The 19,404-nt window shown below is 40.5% G+C and overlaps 1 protein-coding gene across 5 annotated transcripts in view; it reads left to right on the top strand.

Annotated features, from left to right (window-relative positions):
- The window catches only part of IQCK (IQ motif containing K), a 141,617-nt gene that overhangs the window by 92,988 nt on the left and 29,225 nt on the right, over positions 1-19,404 (top strand). For 4 of the 5 annotated variants that reach the window (XR_014074057.1, XM_081560814.1, XM_081560811.1 and 1 more), the window contains one exon: positions 11,433-11,544. Coding sequence is in view for 4 of the 5 variants with exons in the window: in XM_081560814.1 (XP_081416940.1) it covers positions 11,433-11,544 (112 nt within the window). In the remaining variant the exon portion in view is untranslated. Of the gene's footprint in view, positions 1-1,609; positions 1,670-11,432; positions 11,545-19,404 lie in introns of all 5 variants that reach the window. The other variant, XM_081560810.1, reaches the window with a different exon arrangement.

The following is a 19,404-nucleotide window of genomic DNA, read 5'->3' as shown; positions in this document are numbered from 1 at the left end:
TGTATGATGCAACCTCAGAGTTGAATTCAGATTATTCTCATTACCTTATTAATTGATTTAAGAAATTGCTAATACCTTGAGAGCTTACTATGTGCCAGACATTCTTGTTTTCATACTGACCCAATGAGGGAAATATTTGCATTACTCTGTTTTATAAATGAGGAAATGGAGGCTCAGAGAGTTTAAACAACGTATTCAAAGATGTTTCAATTTATAATTTGCAGAGCTGAGATTCAACTTCAAGTTTCTGGTCCAGAATTGGCTGTCTTCACCCTATATTGGCTTTCATTGGAATAATATATAATTAAGAGAATTTGATTGCTTCATGGGCATTTGGGAGGGGGGATTTTATTTCTGTTTCTTTTCTTTTTTTCTTCCAGTTTTATTGAGGTATCATTGACATAAAACATTGAATAAGTTTAAGGTGTATAGTATAATGATTTGACTTACATACATTGTAGAATGATGACCACAATAAGTTTAGTGAACATACATTATCTCATATAGATACAAAATTAAATAGAAAAAATTTTTTTCATTGTGATGAGAACTCAGGATTTGCTCTTTTAATGGGCATTTAAAAAAAATTCACATCCACATAATGGTGTTTTCTTCCTAGTCTTACCCCAAAGTCAACTACACAATAATGTGTATAAAACTCAGTGTGCCTATCCTGGAAGAGCAGACAGACTCCACACGGTAATTTGAAGAAGTAAAAGTAGAAAGCCACTGGAAAGGGAGCCTTTGTTTGCAATGAAATTGTTTCTGTGTTAAACATCACTCTGCACTTTGTGGTATTTGCTGATTGGTGCAACCACTGCCGTTTAAATTGATTCCCTAATCATGACAATAATGACCAGGATTAGCCCAGTTCAATGGGTGCATACTTTCCCCAGGGCTTACAAAAGCCTTCTCTAGGGATCCAGGCTTTCCTGGTAATAAGTTAACTACAAGGCTGCTGTGTTCTGCATTGGTAAACAGCAGTCCTTGACTGAAAATGATAGAAATCAGAGAAAAGATGAGGTCTCGAGCCAAACAGAGGAAAATCATCCTAACCTGGTCAGCAGAACCCTGAGAACAACTGCCAGGCTTCCTGAGTGATGGGCAAATGGGTGTTTCTGTTTGTTGAGTACTTAAGTGATTGAGAATTGAAGGGATCATAGCAAGAATCCATCAGTGATTTTTAAGTTAAAGAACTCTTGTTTCCCTCTCAGCAGCCTGTTATTTAAAATTAAAACACATATATTCCTGAAACAATATATGGTCATTGTAAACATCCCAAACAATTCAATCCAGAAAAACATGTAGTGAAAAATGAAAGTCCCTCTCCCCACCGATTTCACTTTCTCCCTAGAGGAACCCACAACTCCTTCCAAATTTTAAGAATAAACCAATTGTAAAGAAATAATTTGACTATAGTAAAGCAACTTGCTGATTATAATTAATACTAACTCTTCTTTAGTGATTTAGAAGATTCTCCGAGTTTATTCTCGTTTAGGGTATCAGTTGTCACAGGGAAGAAATGTGAGGATATCTGTGTTCTTGGATCCTGATAAACAGAAGCTTGTGGGAAAGTTGTGGATAACCCTCTTTTTTGGCCTTCTGGAAGAATTTGGGCTTGCTCAGACCACAGCTGATAACCTTCCTATCCAGAACGAAGATGCTGAAGGTACCTAACTTTATGAAATAAGACTTTAGGAAATACTATAAAAGTGTTGGCTTATAACTTAAAAGATTTGGGGGATTATTTCTATGACATAAATATTGGGTCATTTTTATTCTCTGAAATTTGCATCACTTTATAATTTATAGGTAGATACATATATATACTTTATATGTATACATAATTTTTAAATATACATTTATAGACAAATTGTATTTGTTTAAGCAAGAATAGTTTTCATTTATAAATTCAACTGAAAATAGTCACTCTTCTTTATTTTGGAAAAAGAAAATTACTTGAGTAGTTGTCTTAAAACAAGTAAGGCATGCTATACCACATGCCCTGGGAGAGGAAGTAACAGGAAGAATTTTATTTTTCTTGAATTTGATCAGGGCAGTTCTCCAAATTCCTCCTGGTGAGTAGAGCTATGGGGGGCATTGGATTGATCTGTGTAAAGAAACTAGAAACTTTCTGGAAGGGAAGGGATAGAGATCATCCCGGCCCCAACATTTCTCAAGATTCCTAGTTATAAAAATCCATGGGAGAATCCTTCTGGAAGACAGCAGGACTGTTGGGAAACCAATCCAGGAAGGTAAAAGGTTAAAGGATGTTCATGACTGCAAGTTTGCCATGACTAGGCTCCCTGCCACTTTAAAGTGGTTGTTCTTGCTTTGAAACTGAAAAAAAATATATATATATATAGTCATCCCTCAGTACCTACAGAGGATTGCTCCAGAACCTGCATAGATACCAAAATGGGAGGAAACTCAAGTCCCACGTATGCTGCTTGGTATCTGAAGTTCCACATGTATGGATTCAACCTACTGTGGATTGTGTAGTACTGAACCATGTAAGTGGATACACGCAGTTCAAACCCATGTTCCTCATGGGTCAACTGTACTTCCATATTTTAGTGGTGGATCTGGATCTGAATAGATTTTGCTACTTGTTCTTTTGTTTCAACTTCTTCAACTTTTATTTTTCCAAAATAAAGAAGACTGACCATTTCCAGTTGAATTTATAAATGAAAACTACTTTTGCTTAAAAAAATACAATTTGTCTATAAATATATATTTTAAATATTATATATATACGCAAAGTACTATATATGTATCTACCTATAAATTGTAAAGTTATGCAAATTTCAGAGAATAAAAATGACCCTATATTTATGTCATAGAACATAATCCCCCAATTTGTAAGAGGTATGCAAATCTCTTTGGATATCTAGGAGACTTATAATGTGCTATACTCAACTAAACCACATTGCTACATTTAAAAAATACTCTTTCAATCCAGCTGTGATGAGCATTTTGGGAAGAAATCCATATGCTAAATTGTAAGCAGCATTAAATACGTCAGGATTTAATAAGTGTATACTAAGCTTTATTCACAATCCCTGTACCTTATTTAGGAGGTGAATAAACTTTAACTTAAAGAAAAAAGCATTAGGGGACTAGAATTGTGAGGTCAGAAATGAACCCATACAACTGTGGTCAGATGATTTCTAACAAGGATACCAAGACTATTCAATGGGGGAAATAATTGTCTCTTTAACAAATGATGCTGGGAAAACTGAATGTCTACATGGAGAAGAATTAAGTTGGACTCTAATTTTATGGGCTTCCCTGGTGGCTGAGATGCCAAAGAATCTGCCTGCAGTGCAAGAGACCCAGCTTTGATCCCTGGAGAAGGAAGTGGCAACCTACTCCAGTATTCCTGCCTGGAAAATCCCATGGATGGAGGATCCTGGCAGGCTACAGTCCATGAGGTTGCAAAGAGTCAGACACAACTGAGCGACTTCACTTTCTTTCACTTCCTAATATTATACTGTGTAAAAAATTAACTCAGAATGGATCATAGAGCTAAATATAAGGTCTAAAGCTATACAACTCTTGTAAGAAAACATAGAAGTAAACCTTTAAAGCCTTGAATTCAACAGAGATTTCTTAGATGTGACACCCAACGCACTAGCAACAAAGGAAAAATATTAAATTGGACTTCATCAAAATTAAAAATGTTGTGCATCAAAGGACACTATCAAGAGAGTGAAAAGACATTTTACAAAATGGGAGAAAATATTAACAAGCATGTATCAAGTAAGAGTCTAATATCCAGAATATATAAAAAATATTTATAATTCGACAATAAAAAGACAATTCCATTTTATAAAGGGCAAAGAACTTCAATAGATATTTCTCTGAAGAAGACATACCATTGGCCAACAAACACATGAAAAGATGCTCAATGTCATAGTCATTAGGAAAAGCAAATCAAAACCAAAGTGAGATACCATTTTACATCCACTAGGATAGGTATGATAATAAAAATTTTAAAAATGGAAAATAAGTGTTGGCAAGGATGTGGAGAAATTAGAACCCTCATACATTGCTGATGAGAATATAAAATGATGTAGCCACTGTGAAAAACAATTGATGGCTTCTAAATAAATTCATCATAAACCTACCATATGACCCAGCAATTTCACTCCTAGGTATATACTAAAAAAAATTGAAAATAGATGCTCAAGCAAAAACTCATAAACATATGTTTGTAGCAGCTCTATTAAGAATAGCCAAAAGGTAGAAACAACTCAGATGTTCATCAGCTAATGAATGGATAAACAAAATGTGGCATGAGTATGCCATGGAATATTTTTCAGGAAAGAAGTACTGAACATGTTACAAAGTGGATGAACCTTGAAAATATTAAATACTAAGTGAAAGAATCCCCTTCATGGATCACAGCCTTGTCATGGCAAAGGGGCTTATGTAACTCAAATAAGCTATGAGCCAAGCTGGGCAGGGCCACACAAGACAGATGGGTCGTAGTGAAGAGTTCTGGCAAAATGTGGTCCCCTGGAGGAGGAAATGGAAAACCACTCCAGTACTCTTGCCTGGAGAACCCCATGGACAGAATGAAAAGGCAAAAAAGATATGACACTGGAAGAGGAGCCTCCCCAGGTTGGAAGATGTGCAGTATGCTACTGGGGAAGAGTGGAGAGCAATTACTAACAGCTCCAGAAAGGAAGAAGTGGCTGGACCAAAGTGAAAATGATGCTCAGCTGTGGATGTGTCTGCTGGTGAAAGTAAACCTGATGCTGTAAATAACAGTATTGCATAGGAACATGGAATGTTAGGTCCATGAATCAAGGTAAATTGGATGTGGTCAAGCAGGAGATGGTGAGACTGAACATTGACGTCTTAGGAATCAGTGAATTAAAATGGATTAATTTAATTCATATGACCATTATATCTACTACTGTGGGCAAGAATCCCTTAGAAGAAATGCAGTAACCCTCAAAGTCAACAAAAGAGTCCAAAATACAGTATTTTGGTACACTCTCAAAAACAACCGAATGATCTTGGTTCATTTCCAAGGCAACCCATTCGACATCACAGTAATCCAAGTCTATGCCCCAACCACTGATGCCAAAGAAAATGAAGTTTAATGGTTCTATGAAGACTGACAAGACCTTCTAGAACTAACACCAAAAAAAAAAAAAAGGTGTCCTTTTCACTTTAGGGGATTGGAATGCAAAAGTAGGAAATGAAGAGATACTAGGAATAACAGGCAAGTTTGGTCTTGGAGTACAAAATGAAGCAGGTCAAAGGCTAACAAAATTTTGTCAAAAGAACACACTCATCATAACAAACACCCTCTTCCAACAGCACAAGAGATGAATCTACACATGTACATCACCAGATGGTCTACACCAAAATCAGATTGATTATGTTCTTTACAGCCAAAAATAGAGAAGCTCTGTACAGTCAATAAACACAAGACCTGGAGCTGACTGTGGCTCAGATCACAGCCTCCTTATTGCAAAATTCAGGTTTAAACTGAAGAAAGTAAGGAAAGCACTAGGCCATTCAGGTATGGCCTAAATCAAATCTCTTATAATTATACAGTGAAGATAATAAATAAACTCAAGGAATTAAATCTGGTAGACAGAGACCCTGAAGAACAATGAAAAGAGGTTCATAACATTGTGCAGGAGGCAGTGACCAAAATTATCCCAAAGAAAAATAAATGCAAGAAGGCAAAGTGGTTGTCTGAGGAGGCTTTACAAATAGCTGAGGAAAGAAGAAAAGAAAGGCAAGGGAGAAAGGGAAAGATATATCCAACTGAATGCAGAATTCCAGAGAACAGCGAGGAGGGATAAGAAGGCCTTCTTAAATGAACAATGCAAAAAAGTAAAAGAAAACAATAGAATGGGAACGACTAGAGATCTCTTCAAGAAAATTGGAGATATCAATGGAACATTTCATGCATGAATGGGAATAATAAAGGACAGGAAAGATAAGGACCTAACAGAAGCAGAAGAGATTAAGAAGAGGTGGCAAGAATATGTAGAAGAACTATACAAAAATGGTCTTAATGACCCAGATAACCACAATGGTATGGTCAGTGGTCACTCACCTAGAGCCAGACATCCTGGATGTGAAGTCAGGTGGGCCTTAGGAAACATTAGTATGAACAAAGCTAGTGGAGGTGATGAAATTTCAGCTGAGCTATTTCAAGTCCTAAAAGATGGTGCTGTTAAAGTGTTACAGTTAATATGCCAGAAAATTTGGAAAACTCAGCGGTAGCCCCAGGACTGGAAAAGGTCAGTTTTCATTGCAATCCCAAAGACAGGCAATGCCAAAGAATGTTCAAACTACTGCACAGTTGCGCTCATTTCACATGCAAGGAAGATAATGCTCAAAATCCTTCAAGCTATGCTTCAGCAGTACATGAACCGAGAGCTTCCAGATGTAAAAGCTGGGTTTCAAAGAGACAGAGGAACCAGAGATCAAATTGCCAGCATTCATTGGATCATGGAGAAAGCAAAGGAGTTCCAGAAAAACATCTACTTCTGCTTCATTGACCATGCTAGAGCCTTTGAAGGGGGCAAGCAGAGGATGAGATGGTTAGATGGCATCACCAACTCAAAGGACATGAATTTGAGCAAACTCGGGGAGATAGTGGAGGACAGAAGAGCCTGGCGTGCTGCAGTTCATGAGGTTGCAAAGAGTTGAACAGAGTTAGTGGTTGAACAACAACAACAAATGAAAGAATCCAGACACGAAATGCTATATACTAATGAGTTTGTTCATATGAAACAGCCAGAATAGGAAACCCATAGAGACTGTGAATCTACAGATTAAGATGAGACTATGAAGACTACGGGCTTCCCTGGTAGCTCAGCTGGTAAAGAATCTGCCTGCAATGCAGGAGACCCCGGTTTGATTCCTGGGTTGGGAAGATCCTCTGGAGAAGGGATAGGCTACCCACTCCAATATTCTTGGGCTTCCCTTGTGGCTCAGTTGGTAAAGAATCCGCCTGCAATGTGGGAGACCTGGGTTCGGTCCCTGGGCTGGGAAGATCCCCTGGAGGAGGCAATGGTAACCCACTCCAGTATTCTTGCCTGGAGAATCCCCATGGACAGAGGAGCCTGGCTGGCTGCAGTCCATGGGGTCACAAGAGTTGGACACGACTGAGTGACTAAGCACAGCACCACACATGGAGACTACAGCAGATTAGTGGATGCCAGGGGCTGGGGAGAGGGGAGAACTGCAAGAGACTGCTTAATGCATTTGTGATTTCTTTTTTGGATGATGAAGATCTTCTGGAATTAAGTAGTGGTGATGTTTGTACAATATTGTAAATATACTCATGCCACTGAATTTTACTCTTAGGTTAAAATGATAGATTTTATGTTATGTGCATTTTACCATAATTTATAAGTACTGGAGTTACTGGTGACTCAACTGAAAACCTAGTGGGAGGGAAGGGCAACAGGCTCCCAAAGTCAAGTTACTATGAGAGAAGTAAGAGGTAGACTCTCCTGATGGGGGAGAAACAAAGAGGAATGGCAGTGATTCTGGGACAGTGAGGTGGCTGATACTGTGAGCTGGGACTCCGTGTAGCTCTTTCAAGGACTGTGTTTTTGCCCTGGGAAGGCGGATGTGTGAGTGACTTTGAACAGTTCAAATCAAAGGATTGCAGTGATCACAGTAGGAAGCCTGGGTTTCAATGATCAGAGTAGGAAGTCCTAAGACCCAGTGGTGTCCGGGAAAATCAGGAGGTTGGGCCCTGGCTTGGAGGCGTCGCCTGGATCAGCAGAGCTGGGGGCAGCTGCCCTTTAGAGGAGCCTGTGCTCTCCCACTTGCCCCCTTCCTGGGCTTTCTTTACTCATTTTCCTTAAACGCCGGGTCCCCAGGACACTGTGACGCTCCACTCGCCTCCTCTCCATGGCCAACTCCAGCTCACCCTTCCACACTCAGCCCAGAGGCCATCTCCTCCACGGAGGGTTTCCCGACCTCTCCAGGCTGAGTTTGCTTCCCGCTCTGTGTCCCCTTGTACTCACCGATATCCTTACTCTTACCACGCCTTATTGATCTTGCTCCTGTGAATCCTGTGTCTCTCAAGGGAAACTGGAACAGCCTGCCTATGTTTGAATCCACCATTTCCTAGCTCTAAGACTACACAAGCCACTTAAACTTGGTTTCCTTATCTGTAAGATGGGGATAATTTGCTTTTGATGGTTAAAATGTATAAAAACCTAAATAATGACTGAGACATAAATGTTTAATAAATATGAGTTATATTAATGGTTTAATAGTTATTATTATTATTACAATTACCACTAATTATTTCTTTATTCCCAATGTCTTGTACAAAGCCCAGTATGCAGTAGGCACTCAATCAAATAGAACTGTGGTTAATACATTAACTATGATTTGTCTAGAACTCTGCTGTCCTGTACAATAGCCACCAGCTACATGCAGCTATTGAGCACTTAAAAATGTCCAAATTTAAATGTTCTGTAAGTAAAATACATATCAGAGGTTGAAGACTTAGTATAGAAAACAGTAAAATATTTCATAAATAATATTTTATATCCGTTACGTGTTGATATTATTTTGGATCTTTCAAGTTAGATAACATGTATTCTTTTCAAAATATATTTATTTATTTGGCTGCACCAGGTCTTAGTTGCAGCACTCAGAATCTTTGATCTTCATTGCAGCATGCGGGATATTTAGTTGAGCTGTGTGGGATCTAGTTCCCCGACCAGGAATCAAACCCAGGGCCCTTGCATTGGGAATGTAGAGTTTTAGCCACTGGACCACGAGGGAAGTCCAATAAAATGTATTCTTAAAAATAATCTTGCCAGTTTATTTTCACTTTTTGAAATGAGATTGCAATAGAACTACCATGTAATCCAGCAATTTCACTTCTGGGTATTTACCCTAAGAACACAAAAACACTAATTCAAAAAGATACAGGAATTCCTGGTGCTCCAATGGTTAGGACTTGTGTTTTCACTGCCAAGGGCCTGGGTTTGATCCCTGGTTGGGGAATTATGTTCACTGCAGCATTATTTACAATCGCTAAGATTATGGAAGCTGGCTTAATGAATAAAGATGTGTTTTATTTCTATATATATGTATATGTGTATATCTATATATACACACACACGGAAAGGCACGCCTTGCTTTATTGCACTTCACAGATTTTTTTTTTACAAACTGAAGGTTTGTGACAATCCTGCATCAAGCAAGTGTATCAGTTTCATTTCTCCAATAGCATTTGCTCACTTTGTGTCTCAGTGTCACATTTTGGTAATTCTTGGAACATTTCAGCTTTTTCATTATTTTTTATAATGGTGATCCATGATCGGTGATCTTTGACATTATTATTATTATTGTTTTTTGTTTCATATTTTAAATTAAGGGATGTACATTTTTTTAGACATAATCTTACACACTTGATGGGCTACAGTATAGTGTAAACATAACTTTTATATGCACTTCAGTTCAGTTCAGTTCAGTCCCTCAGTCGTGTCCAATTCTTTGTGACCCCATGGACTGCAGCACACCAGGCCTCCCTGTCCATCACCACTCCTGGAGCTTACCCAAACTCATGTCCATTGAGTCGGTGATGCCATCCAACCATCTCATCCTCTGTTGTCCCCTTCTCCTCCTTTCTTCAATCTTTCCCAGCATCAGGATCTTTTCAAATGAGTCAGCTCTTCGCATCAGGTGACCAAAGTATTGGAGTTTCAGCTTCAACATCAGTCTTTCCAATGAACACCCAGGACTGATCTCCTTTAGGATGAACTGGTTGTATCTCCTTACAGTCCAAGGGACTTTCAAGAGTCTTCTCCAATACCACAGTTCAAAAGCATCAATTCTTCGGCGCTCAGCTTTCTTTATAGTCCAACTCTCACATCCATACATGACTATTGGAAAAACCATAGCCTTGACTAGATGAACCTTTGTTGGCAAAATAATGTCTCTGCTTTTTAATATGCTGTCTAGGTTGGTCATAACTTTTCTTCCAAGGAGCAAGCGTTTTTTAATTTCATGGCTGCAATCACCATCTGCAGTGATTTTGGAGCCCAAAAAAATAAAGTCTGCCACTATTTCCACTGTTTCTCCATCTATTTGCCACGAAGTGATAGGACCGGATGCCATGATCTTCGTTTTCTGAATGTTGAGCTTTAAGCCAACTTTTTCACTCTCTTCTTTCACTTTTATCAAGAGGCTCTTTAGTTCTTCGCTTTTTGCCATAAGGGTGGTGTCATCTGCATATCTGAGGTTATTGATATTTCTCCCGGCAATCTTGATTCCAGCTTGTGCTTCATCCATCCCAGCGTTTCTCATGATGTACTCTGCATAGAAGTTAAATAAGCAGGGTGATAATATACAGCCTTGACGTACTCCTTTTCCTATTTGTAATCAGTCTTGTTCCATGTCCAGTTCTAACTATTGCTTCCTGACCTGCATACAGATTTCTCAAGAGGTTGGTCAGGTGGTCTGGTATTCCCATCTCTTTCAGAATTTCCCAGTTTATTGTGATCCAAACAGTCAAAAGCTTTGGCATAGTCAATAAAGCAGAAATAGATGTTTATATGCTCTAGGAAGCCAAAAAAATTGTGCTGTTCATTTTATTTCAATATTTCCTGTATTGTGGTAGTTTAGAACTGAATCAGAAATACCTCCAAGGTATGTCAATACAACAGAATATTACTGAGTCATAAAAAGAATAAAATCTTGCTATTTGTGACAACATGGATAGTTCTAGAGGCTATTAGGCTAAGTGAAATAAGTCCAAAAAAGACAAATACTGTAAAATTTCACTTACATGTGAAATCTAAAAAAACAAATGAACAAATAAAACAGACTCACAGATAGGGAGAGCAAACTGGTGGCTGCCAGAGGGGAGGTGAGTAGGAGGATGTGCAAATAGGTGAAGGTGATTGAGAGGCACAAAACTTCCAGTTATAAAATAAATGTCATGGGGGTGTAACTTACAGCCTAAGGCATATAGCCAATAATACTATAACAATTTTGTATGTGACAGATGTTTACTAGACTTATCATGGTGATCATTTCATAATGTATTTAAATGTCAAATCACCTGGAACTAACATATTGTGTATCAATTATACTTCAATAAATAAAGAAATATTTTTTAACAATAAGAAGAGACTGCAAGGAAATTTATAGTTACACATGTAGTTTCATTATATTTCTGTTGAACAGCACAGATCTAGAAAGTTCTCAGCCTGCCATTAGTATAGCAAACCTTCATCCAGCCTCATTTACTCTTGAATATTACAAAAGCTTTAGGAGTATAGTTAATTCATTTAGAACAATGATTCATTTGGAATCAAAAGTAATCCAGGTGATTTGTAAAGGATTTTCCTTGCAGGGTTAGCAAGTTAATGTGTAGAAGTATGTAGAAAGGGAACTAAAGCTTTGCGGGAATTTTCCAGGTTCGCTGCGATCCTGAGATTCAAGAATTGCGTCAGTGGCAGAAGAAGCTGCGGGAGGACAAGCACATTCGCCAGCGAGTCAAAATCTTCTGGGCCAAACAAGAACACAAAGGTCAGTTGTTTGATGCACAACCCTTGGTTTGTTCAGGAAAAGCCTGAGTCTTACTCCAGGCTCAAGAAGGAAGCCCTGTGCGGTTTCCTAGGGTCCTTGTTCTGCACGGGACTCCACTGGGGTAAGGCAGGTGGCGGCTTGTTAAGAGTCGGCTCCGGGATGACCGTGGTGCGCGATGTAACTGACCCAGCCGTTGCCCTCACTCAGGGACACGTCAGTGTCATCCCGTGTTTGCAGCTCTCTCTTTTTTAGCTACAAACAAAAAGAATAACCCATCATTTTGGAAACACAGTGCCCATCAGTGTGATGGGTAGTTATTCTTCTAAGCTGTTGCTTGTGTGTCTGAACTTAAGTGCTGTTCTATGCCACCCTCTCCCCTTTTCTGAGAAATGAAGCACATGTGCAGAGTGAAGCACCAAGAATAACAGAGCAAGCGCCCTTCACCTGTCTTGTACCTGTCACGATTTTGTCCTATTTGCTTCCCTTCTTTTTGTTTATTTTTAAACTTTGTTACTACACATTCGTGGTAGAAAAATTAAAAAAAAATAACCAAAAAAAGAGAAAAGTCAGAAATGTCACCACTGTTAAAATTTTGGTGCACCTCCTGGTATACTTTTTCCAGTACAAAATGATGCAAATAAATATCCATTTGTATATTATTAAATATGGGTTTTTACATTCTACTACCCATATATCTGTTCATTCTATTATGTCATCTACCCTGTCACTGAACATACTCAGAATGTCATTCTGGTCAGGACTAGAGAGTGGTATTGTGATGTTTAATTGTTGTGTGGTATTGATTTAGCATCATTTATTTAACCAACAACATGGAATGAGATTCATGATGGATTATCAAGTGGAAAAAACCTGCAGGACAGTAAATTTTCATCAATGTTAAGAATCCCCTTGCAAAGCAGGAGACCAGGGTTCCATCCCTGGGTTGGGAAGATCTGCTGGAGAAGGGAAGGGCTACTCACTCCAGTTTTTTTGCCTGGAAAATCCTATGGACAGAGGAGCCTGGTGGGCTACAGTCCATGGGGTCGCAGAGTCGGACACGAGTGACTGACTAACTCTCACTAACTAAAATATATGCTTAGAAACAGAGAGATGTCTAAAAAGCCTGGAGAATACATTAGTGGTAGGTTCCTTTAGGAATCAGGACTGGGGAAAATCTTGCACTTTTGGAATTTTTTTAAATGATGAAAACCAACGGGGAAAAATGATCATACCTCCCTCAGCAGGCTACAGGCCACTGTTCTCTCACCGTCCATGCTCTGACCTCCCTATCCTTCCCGTTCCTTGTCCCTTCTCACTAGACTGCAGTCCCTCCAGTCTCTCTTGTTCTGCTGTACGCCAACACCTTCCTCCCCTCAGGGACTGCACTTTCAATCCCTTTTCTGCCAAATCGTCCTCTCCAGGCCCCTCTGTGGCCGCTGCTCCTGACCCTTCGGCCTAGGGGCATTAATGCCTCAGAGGGGCCACCCCCACTTGCCTTACCTGAGGGGACCAGGAACAATATGGAGCAATCTCAACACGGTGGAATCTAGAAAAAGTTTTCTTTTCTTGCCCAGAAACTGTCTTCAATCCTGTTCTCTCAAATCTTTCTTTCCAGTTCCTTCATAACATGGATTTCATGTCTTTGAAGTATGTTCTGATTTCATGAAGTCCAGCCTACTTAGACATCTCAGATCCGATTTAATGCTCTGACTCAGTGGGGTTGGGAGTGGGAGGGAGATCCAGGGGGCCTCGTCCCCTCACTCCCTGTGTGGTCCTCTCTTGGCTGCTGTTGCTTCTCTGGCTGAGACCGTGTGGCCATCCGTGTCCTGTGGGCAGGCATCCCCATGCTGGCTCTCTGACTCCTACGTTTCATATGAGCGCTTCCTCAGAGCTCATGTGGCAGGATCCTTGGGGAATATGGTTCTGATTCTCCCTCTTCTGCTTCTACTCAGACCCCACTTCTGCCAGCGCTCTCCCAGCCTTTTGCTCCTGGGATCTCCTTATCCAGTGGCCAGCCCTCTTGAACCCAATGGAACAGTGTTCACTTGACACAGAGGAAACCAGTAGTGGACACACAGATTTCTATACTGCCCCCTTTTCTCCACCTCGCATGTCTCCCCAGTTCACACTGAACTTGCTCTCACAGGCACAGTAGATTGAAGTGTGTGTAAATCTACCCTTAAAGGAGATGACCAATCAGATAATGAGGGGCCCCTAATCTTTCTGAGTTGTTCTCTTGGATCTTCCCTCCCCTGCCTTAGGCTTGGATGGGGGAAGCACCCATGTCTGTCTAAGGGAGGATAGAAAAATACAGCATTCTCCTTTAGGCCAGCAAGTCTCAACATTTTTGGATTGTGAACCGGAAAGAAATAGTTTTATGTCACAATCTATGACATATGAATATATTGATGGTTTCATATATACATAGCTAAAACAAAAGTTTTATGAAAATTGACCTTATTATATGGGCTTACCTGGTAGCTCAGTTGGTAAAGAGTCTGCCTGCAATGCAGGAGACCTCAGTTCAACTCTTGGTCAGGAAGATCCCCTGGAGATGGATAGACTACCTACTCCAGTATTCTTGAGCTTCCCAGGTGGCTCAGCTGGTAAAGAATCTGCCTGCAATGTGGGAGGCCTGGGTTCAATCCCTGGGTTGAAAAGATCCCCTGGAGAAGGGAATGGCTACCCATTCTAGTATTCCGGCCTGGAGAATTCCATGGACTGTATAGCCCATGAGGTTCCAAAAAGTTCAACACGACTGAGTGACTTCCACATACATACCTATTATATGTAATTTCGGTTCAGTTCAGTAGCTCAGTTGTGGCTGACTCTTTGCGACCCCATGAATCACAGCACGCCAGGCCTCCCTGTCCATCACCAACTCCCGGAGTTTACCCAAACCCATGTCCATCGAGTCGGTGATGCCATCCAGCCATCTCATCCTCTGTCATCCCCTTCTCTTCCTGCCCCCAATCCTTCCCAGCATCAGGGTCTTTTCCAATGAGTAAACTCTTCACATGAGGTGGCCAAAGTATTGGAGTTTCAGCTTCAACATCAGTCCTTCCGATGAACACCCAGGACTGATCTCCTTTAGGATGGACTGGTTGGATCTCCTTGCAGTCCAAGGGACTCTCAAGAGTCTTCTCCAACACCACAGTTCAAAAGCATCAATTCTTTGGCGCTCAGCTTTCTTCACAGTCCAACTCTCACATCCATACATGACCACTGGAAAAACCATAGCCTTAACTAGACGGACCTTTGTTGGCAAAGTAATGTCTCTGCTTTTTAATATGCTATCTAGGTTGGTCATAACTTTCCTTCCAAGGAGTAAGCGCCTTTTAATTATATGTAATACCCTCTGGTATTTTCTAGTCTCTTGAGTTTTTAATTTAAGCATCAAAATTAACTGACAGTAATGAACTCATTGACTAAAATAAATATCCAAATGTCCATAGGGATACAAAATAACCAAATAAATAAATGTGGGAGAAGAGGAGGCTTTCTCCCACTTTTGAATGACAACTAACACATTTAGAAGGTATCATGGAATTTAAAAGTCACCATTTTGTAACCATATTAATGAATAAATTGACTAAAGCAAGAATCATCAGTGGATGCTAAACCACTGAGTGAAAGTTTGTTGAGGGACATGATAGTCATAGTCTTAAAATATCTCTCCACAAGAGAATGGAACCTCCTACACTGTTGTTGAGAATGCAAACTGGTACAGCCTTTATGGAAAACAGTATGGAGGTTCCTTAAAAAAAAACAGAGCTGCCATATGTCCCTGAAATCCCACTCCTGGGCATATATCTGAAGAAAAACATGATCTGAAAGGATACGTGCACCCCAGTGTTCACTGCAGCACTGTTTACAATAGTCAAGCCATGGAAGCAGCCTAAATGCCCACTGACAGAGGAAGGGATAAAGAAGGTGTGGTGCATATATACAATGGAATATTACTCAGCCATTAAAAAGAATGAAATAATGCATTTGCAGCAACATGGATGGACCTAAAGGTTGCCATACTAAGTGAAGTAAGTCAGAGAAAGAGAAATATCATATGACATCCCTTGTATGTAGAATCTGAAAGCAAATGATACAAATGAACTTATAAAGCAGAAAGAAACTCACAGACTTCAAGAACAAACTTTTGGTTGCCAAGTGGAAGGATGGGGGGAAGGAATAGTTAGGGAATTTAGGATAGACGTGTACACGCTGCTGTATTTAAAATGGATAACCAACAAAGACCTACTGTACAGCACATGCTACTCTGCTCAACGTTATGCGGCAGCCTAGATAGGAGGGGAGTCTGGGGGAGAATGGATACATGTATATATATATATGGCTGAGTCCCTTTGCTATTTACCTGAAAGTATCACAACATTGTTAATTGGCTATGCCTCAATTCAAAATAAAACGTTTTTTAAAATATCTAAGAAAATAATAACTTTGCACTAGAGAAGCCTGGCAGACCCACCTTAACCAAGCGATGAAGATTAATGTTACCAATATTGGGACAAACTGACATCATGTGCCTCCTGATGTGATGTACTGAGGAAGACATCCATCACACATTCTTATACACAACTCCTGTCAAAATGCATAACTTGAACCTGTCTAATTGCGAGGGAATGTCAGATCAACCCAGACTGAGGACGTGCTCCAAAATAACTGATTTGGACTCTTCAAAAATGCCGATGTTAAGAAAAACAAAAATTAAAGGATCCCAAAGAGATATGACAGCTGAATGCTGTGCATGATCTTAGGTTGGATCTTGGATGAGGGAAAATTCTATAAATGACATGACTGAAACAGCAAACTTTGAGTATGGGCTTTATATTAGATAATGGTACATAGTATTATTAAGTTTCCTGATGTTGATCAGTGTTCTTGGCCAATATCAGAAACCTCCTATTCTCGTTGGGTGTTTTTTCCTCTTTTTTCGGATGTGGATCATTTTTTTTGAGTCTTTATTGAATTTGCTACAATATTGCTTCTGTTTTATATTTTGATTTTTTTTTTTTTTGCTGTGAGGGATGTGGGATCTTAGCTGCTCAACCAGGGATCAAATCCATACCCACTACGTTGGAAAGTGAAGTCTTAACCATGGAACCATGTCTTAATCACTTAACCACTGGACCATCTATTTGCCATGCTATTTCATGGCAAGTAGATGGGGAAACAATGGAAACAGTGAGAGACTTTATTTTGGGGGGCTCCAAAATCACTGCAGATGGTGACTGCAGCCATGAAATTAAATGACGCTTGCTCCTTGGAAGAAAAGCTGTGACCAACCTAGACAGCATATTAAAAAGCGAAGACATTACTTTGCCAACGAAGGTCCATCTAGTCAAAGCTGTGGTTTTTCCGGTTATGTATGGATATGAGAGTTGGACTATAAAGAAAGCTGAGCTCTGAAGAATTGATGCTTTTGAACTGTGGTGTTGGAGAAGACTCGTGAGAGTCCCTTGGACTACAAGGAGATCCAACCAGTCCATCCTAAAGGAAATCAGTCCTGCATATTCATTGGAAGGACTGATGCTGAAACTGAAACACCAACATTTTGGCCACCTGATGCGAAGAACTGACTCATTGGAAAAGACCTTGATGCTGGGAAAGATTGAAGGAGGAGGAGAAGAGGATGAAAGAGGATGAGATGGTTGGATGGCATCACCGACTTGATGGGCTTGAGTTTGCACAAGCTCCGGGAGTTGGTGATGGACAGGGAAGCCTGGCATGCTGCAATCCATGGGGTCACAAAGAGTTGGACATGACTGAGCGACTGAACTGAACCACTGGACCACAAGGAAAGTCCCAGAAACCTATTCTTAACATGCATGCTAAAGGTTTTATGCAACTTAAACTCCAATGATCCAGAAAAAAATAATAACACACATGCACACATATACATACACATAGAAAGTGATCAAGTATAAACAGTGGTGAATCTGAGAGTTCTTTGGATGATTATTATGATTGTGAATGAATGGGCAGATGGGTGGAGTTCTGAGCCTTGTATGAGTCCACATACAGAGCCTGGTGCAGAGCAGGGGCTCATCACATTGGTGTTCTTAGTGTTCCTTGTTAAGAAGTAGCTTGAGCTGTAACTGTTTGACAGGCTCATCTCTGTACAATGCTGGTTCCTTTCATTTCAAAACTAGAAGACAATCAGGACTGTAATCAGATTAAAGATCAAGGAACATGCAGCAGTGTGCCTATTTATTTCTGTTTTTACTTTTTTTTTTTTTAATTTGAGTTGATTTGCCACTGGCTCACTGATTGGTTTGGCTTGCTATGCGGCAGCGAGCACAGACTGGACTTAATGCAGTGATCCAGCCAGCAGCAGAGGGCAGAATGACTGGTCCCATCTCGGCCACCTGCTGCCCATGTCCCTTGCTGCCTTTCCACCTTCTGAGGGTTCCAAAAGGAGCAGTGCTTTCCAAACAAGATGAGGTTTTCAGTAAACGCCCCATTGTGAACTTGTGGGTAAATTTCTCATTTGCAATGAAACTGTAGAAATGGCTCTTGGGAAAGAAAAGCGTTCTAAACACCGTCCCCAGATCTGTGGTCAGTTCAGAAGGAAGTCAGTACAGCACAGTGGAGTTTTGTAGTTGGCAAGACTTGCCCTTGGAATCTTTTTGCTTTTATCTGTGTGACCCTGATGTAGTTAACTTCATTCAACCTCAGTATTCCCACGTGCAAGATGGAACTATTAATAGTCCTGTCTCATACAGTTGTTAAAGGATTGCAAGAGATGATCTTTGGAATAAGTCTTGGCACATAGTTCCCATACATGTTGGTTATTGTCATTTTAAAATATGTCTGTGCTTCAAGCAGTTTTGCATTGATTTCCTCTACTAGACTCTAAGCTCAAAGGGGTTCCGTGCAGGGACTGAGTGTCTTATTCATCATTTAGCACAGAGCCTGGCACAGAGCAGACAGTCTGTACATATTTGGTGGATGGAGCTCTGGTTTTCATTTTATAGATGAATAAGTAGAGGGCCTGGAAGACTGAGGGCTTGCCAAGGTTACACAGCCTGGGAGGCCCTAGGGCTGGGACTCGGGCATGCCTTTTCTTCGTCCTGTGTTTTGACACATCCCAGAAGAGCGATGCAGAGACAAGACACTCTCTTGGATTCTACCATCAGACTCAAAGCTCTAAGGAATCCTCCTGAATATGATACACGGCTTGTCTGATTTCTTATGACCTATGGTGTCTTGCCGGAGAAGGCAATGGCACCCCACTCCAGTACTCTTGCCTGGAAAATCCCATGGGTGGAGGAGCCTGGTAGGCTGCAGACCCATGGGGTCGCTAGGAGTCGGACATGACTGAGCGACTTCACTTTCACTTTTCCCTTTCATGCACTGGAGAAGGAAATGGCAACCCGCTCCAGTATTCTTGCCTGGAGAATCCCAGGGACGGCGGAGCCTGGTGGGCTGCCATCTATGGGGTCGCACAGAGTCGGACACGACTGAAGCGACTTAGCAGCAGCAGCAGCATGGTGTCTTGCTGTTTGTGTTTGCATTGACTGAAGCCCTTGTGTAGGGGCTGAACTGCCAGAAGCAGGGTACAACCTGCTGCCCATAAAGTGAAGTAAAACTTTTTGTCCCCTTCAAGTGTCACTGAGCTGATTTACTTTGTTAAGTTCATGTACAACAGAGTTATTCCTGTTGAAAACCTTATGAATCTGGGTAGTGTGGAGGTTTCAAAAATCAGCTCCCTCCAGCCAAGGTGACACAGTAATTAGACCCCCAAAGAGCTCTGATGAAGCAATTTGAAAATGAATGTTAAACACATGTAGTTCTCCTTTAGATTTGTGATAAAGAAAAAAAGTGGAGTGACTGCAAATAAAAATG

This window comes from Giraffa tippelskirchi, chromosome 13 (genome assembly GCF_054371585.1).
Source record: "Giraffa tippelskirchi isolate mGirTip1 chromosome 13, T2T-mGirTip1v1.2.pri, whole genome shotgun sequence".
Classification (NCBI taxonomy): Eukaryota; Metazoa; Chordata; class Mammalia; order Artiodactyla; family Giraffidae; genus Giraffa; species Giraffa tippelskirchi.
Note: the sequence above shows the minus strand (reverse complement) of the source record. Positions and strands in the feature narration are given on the sequence as shown.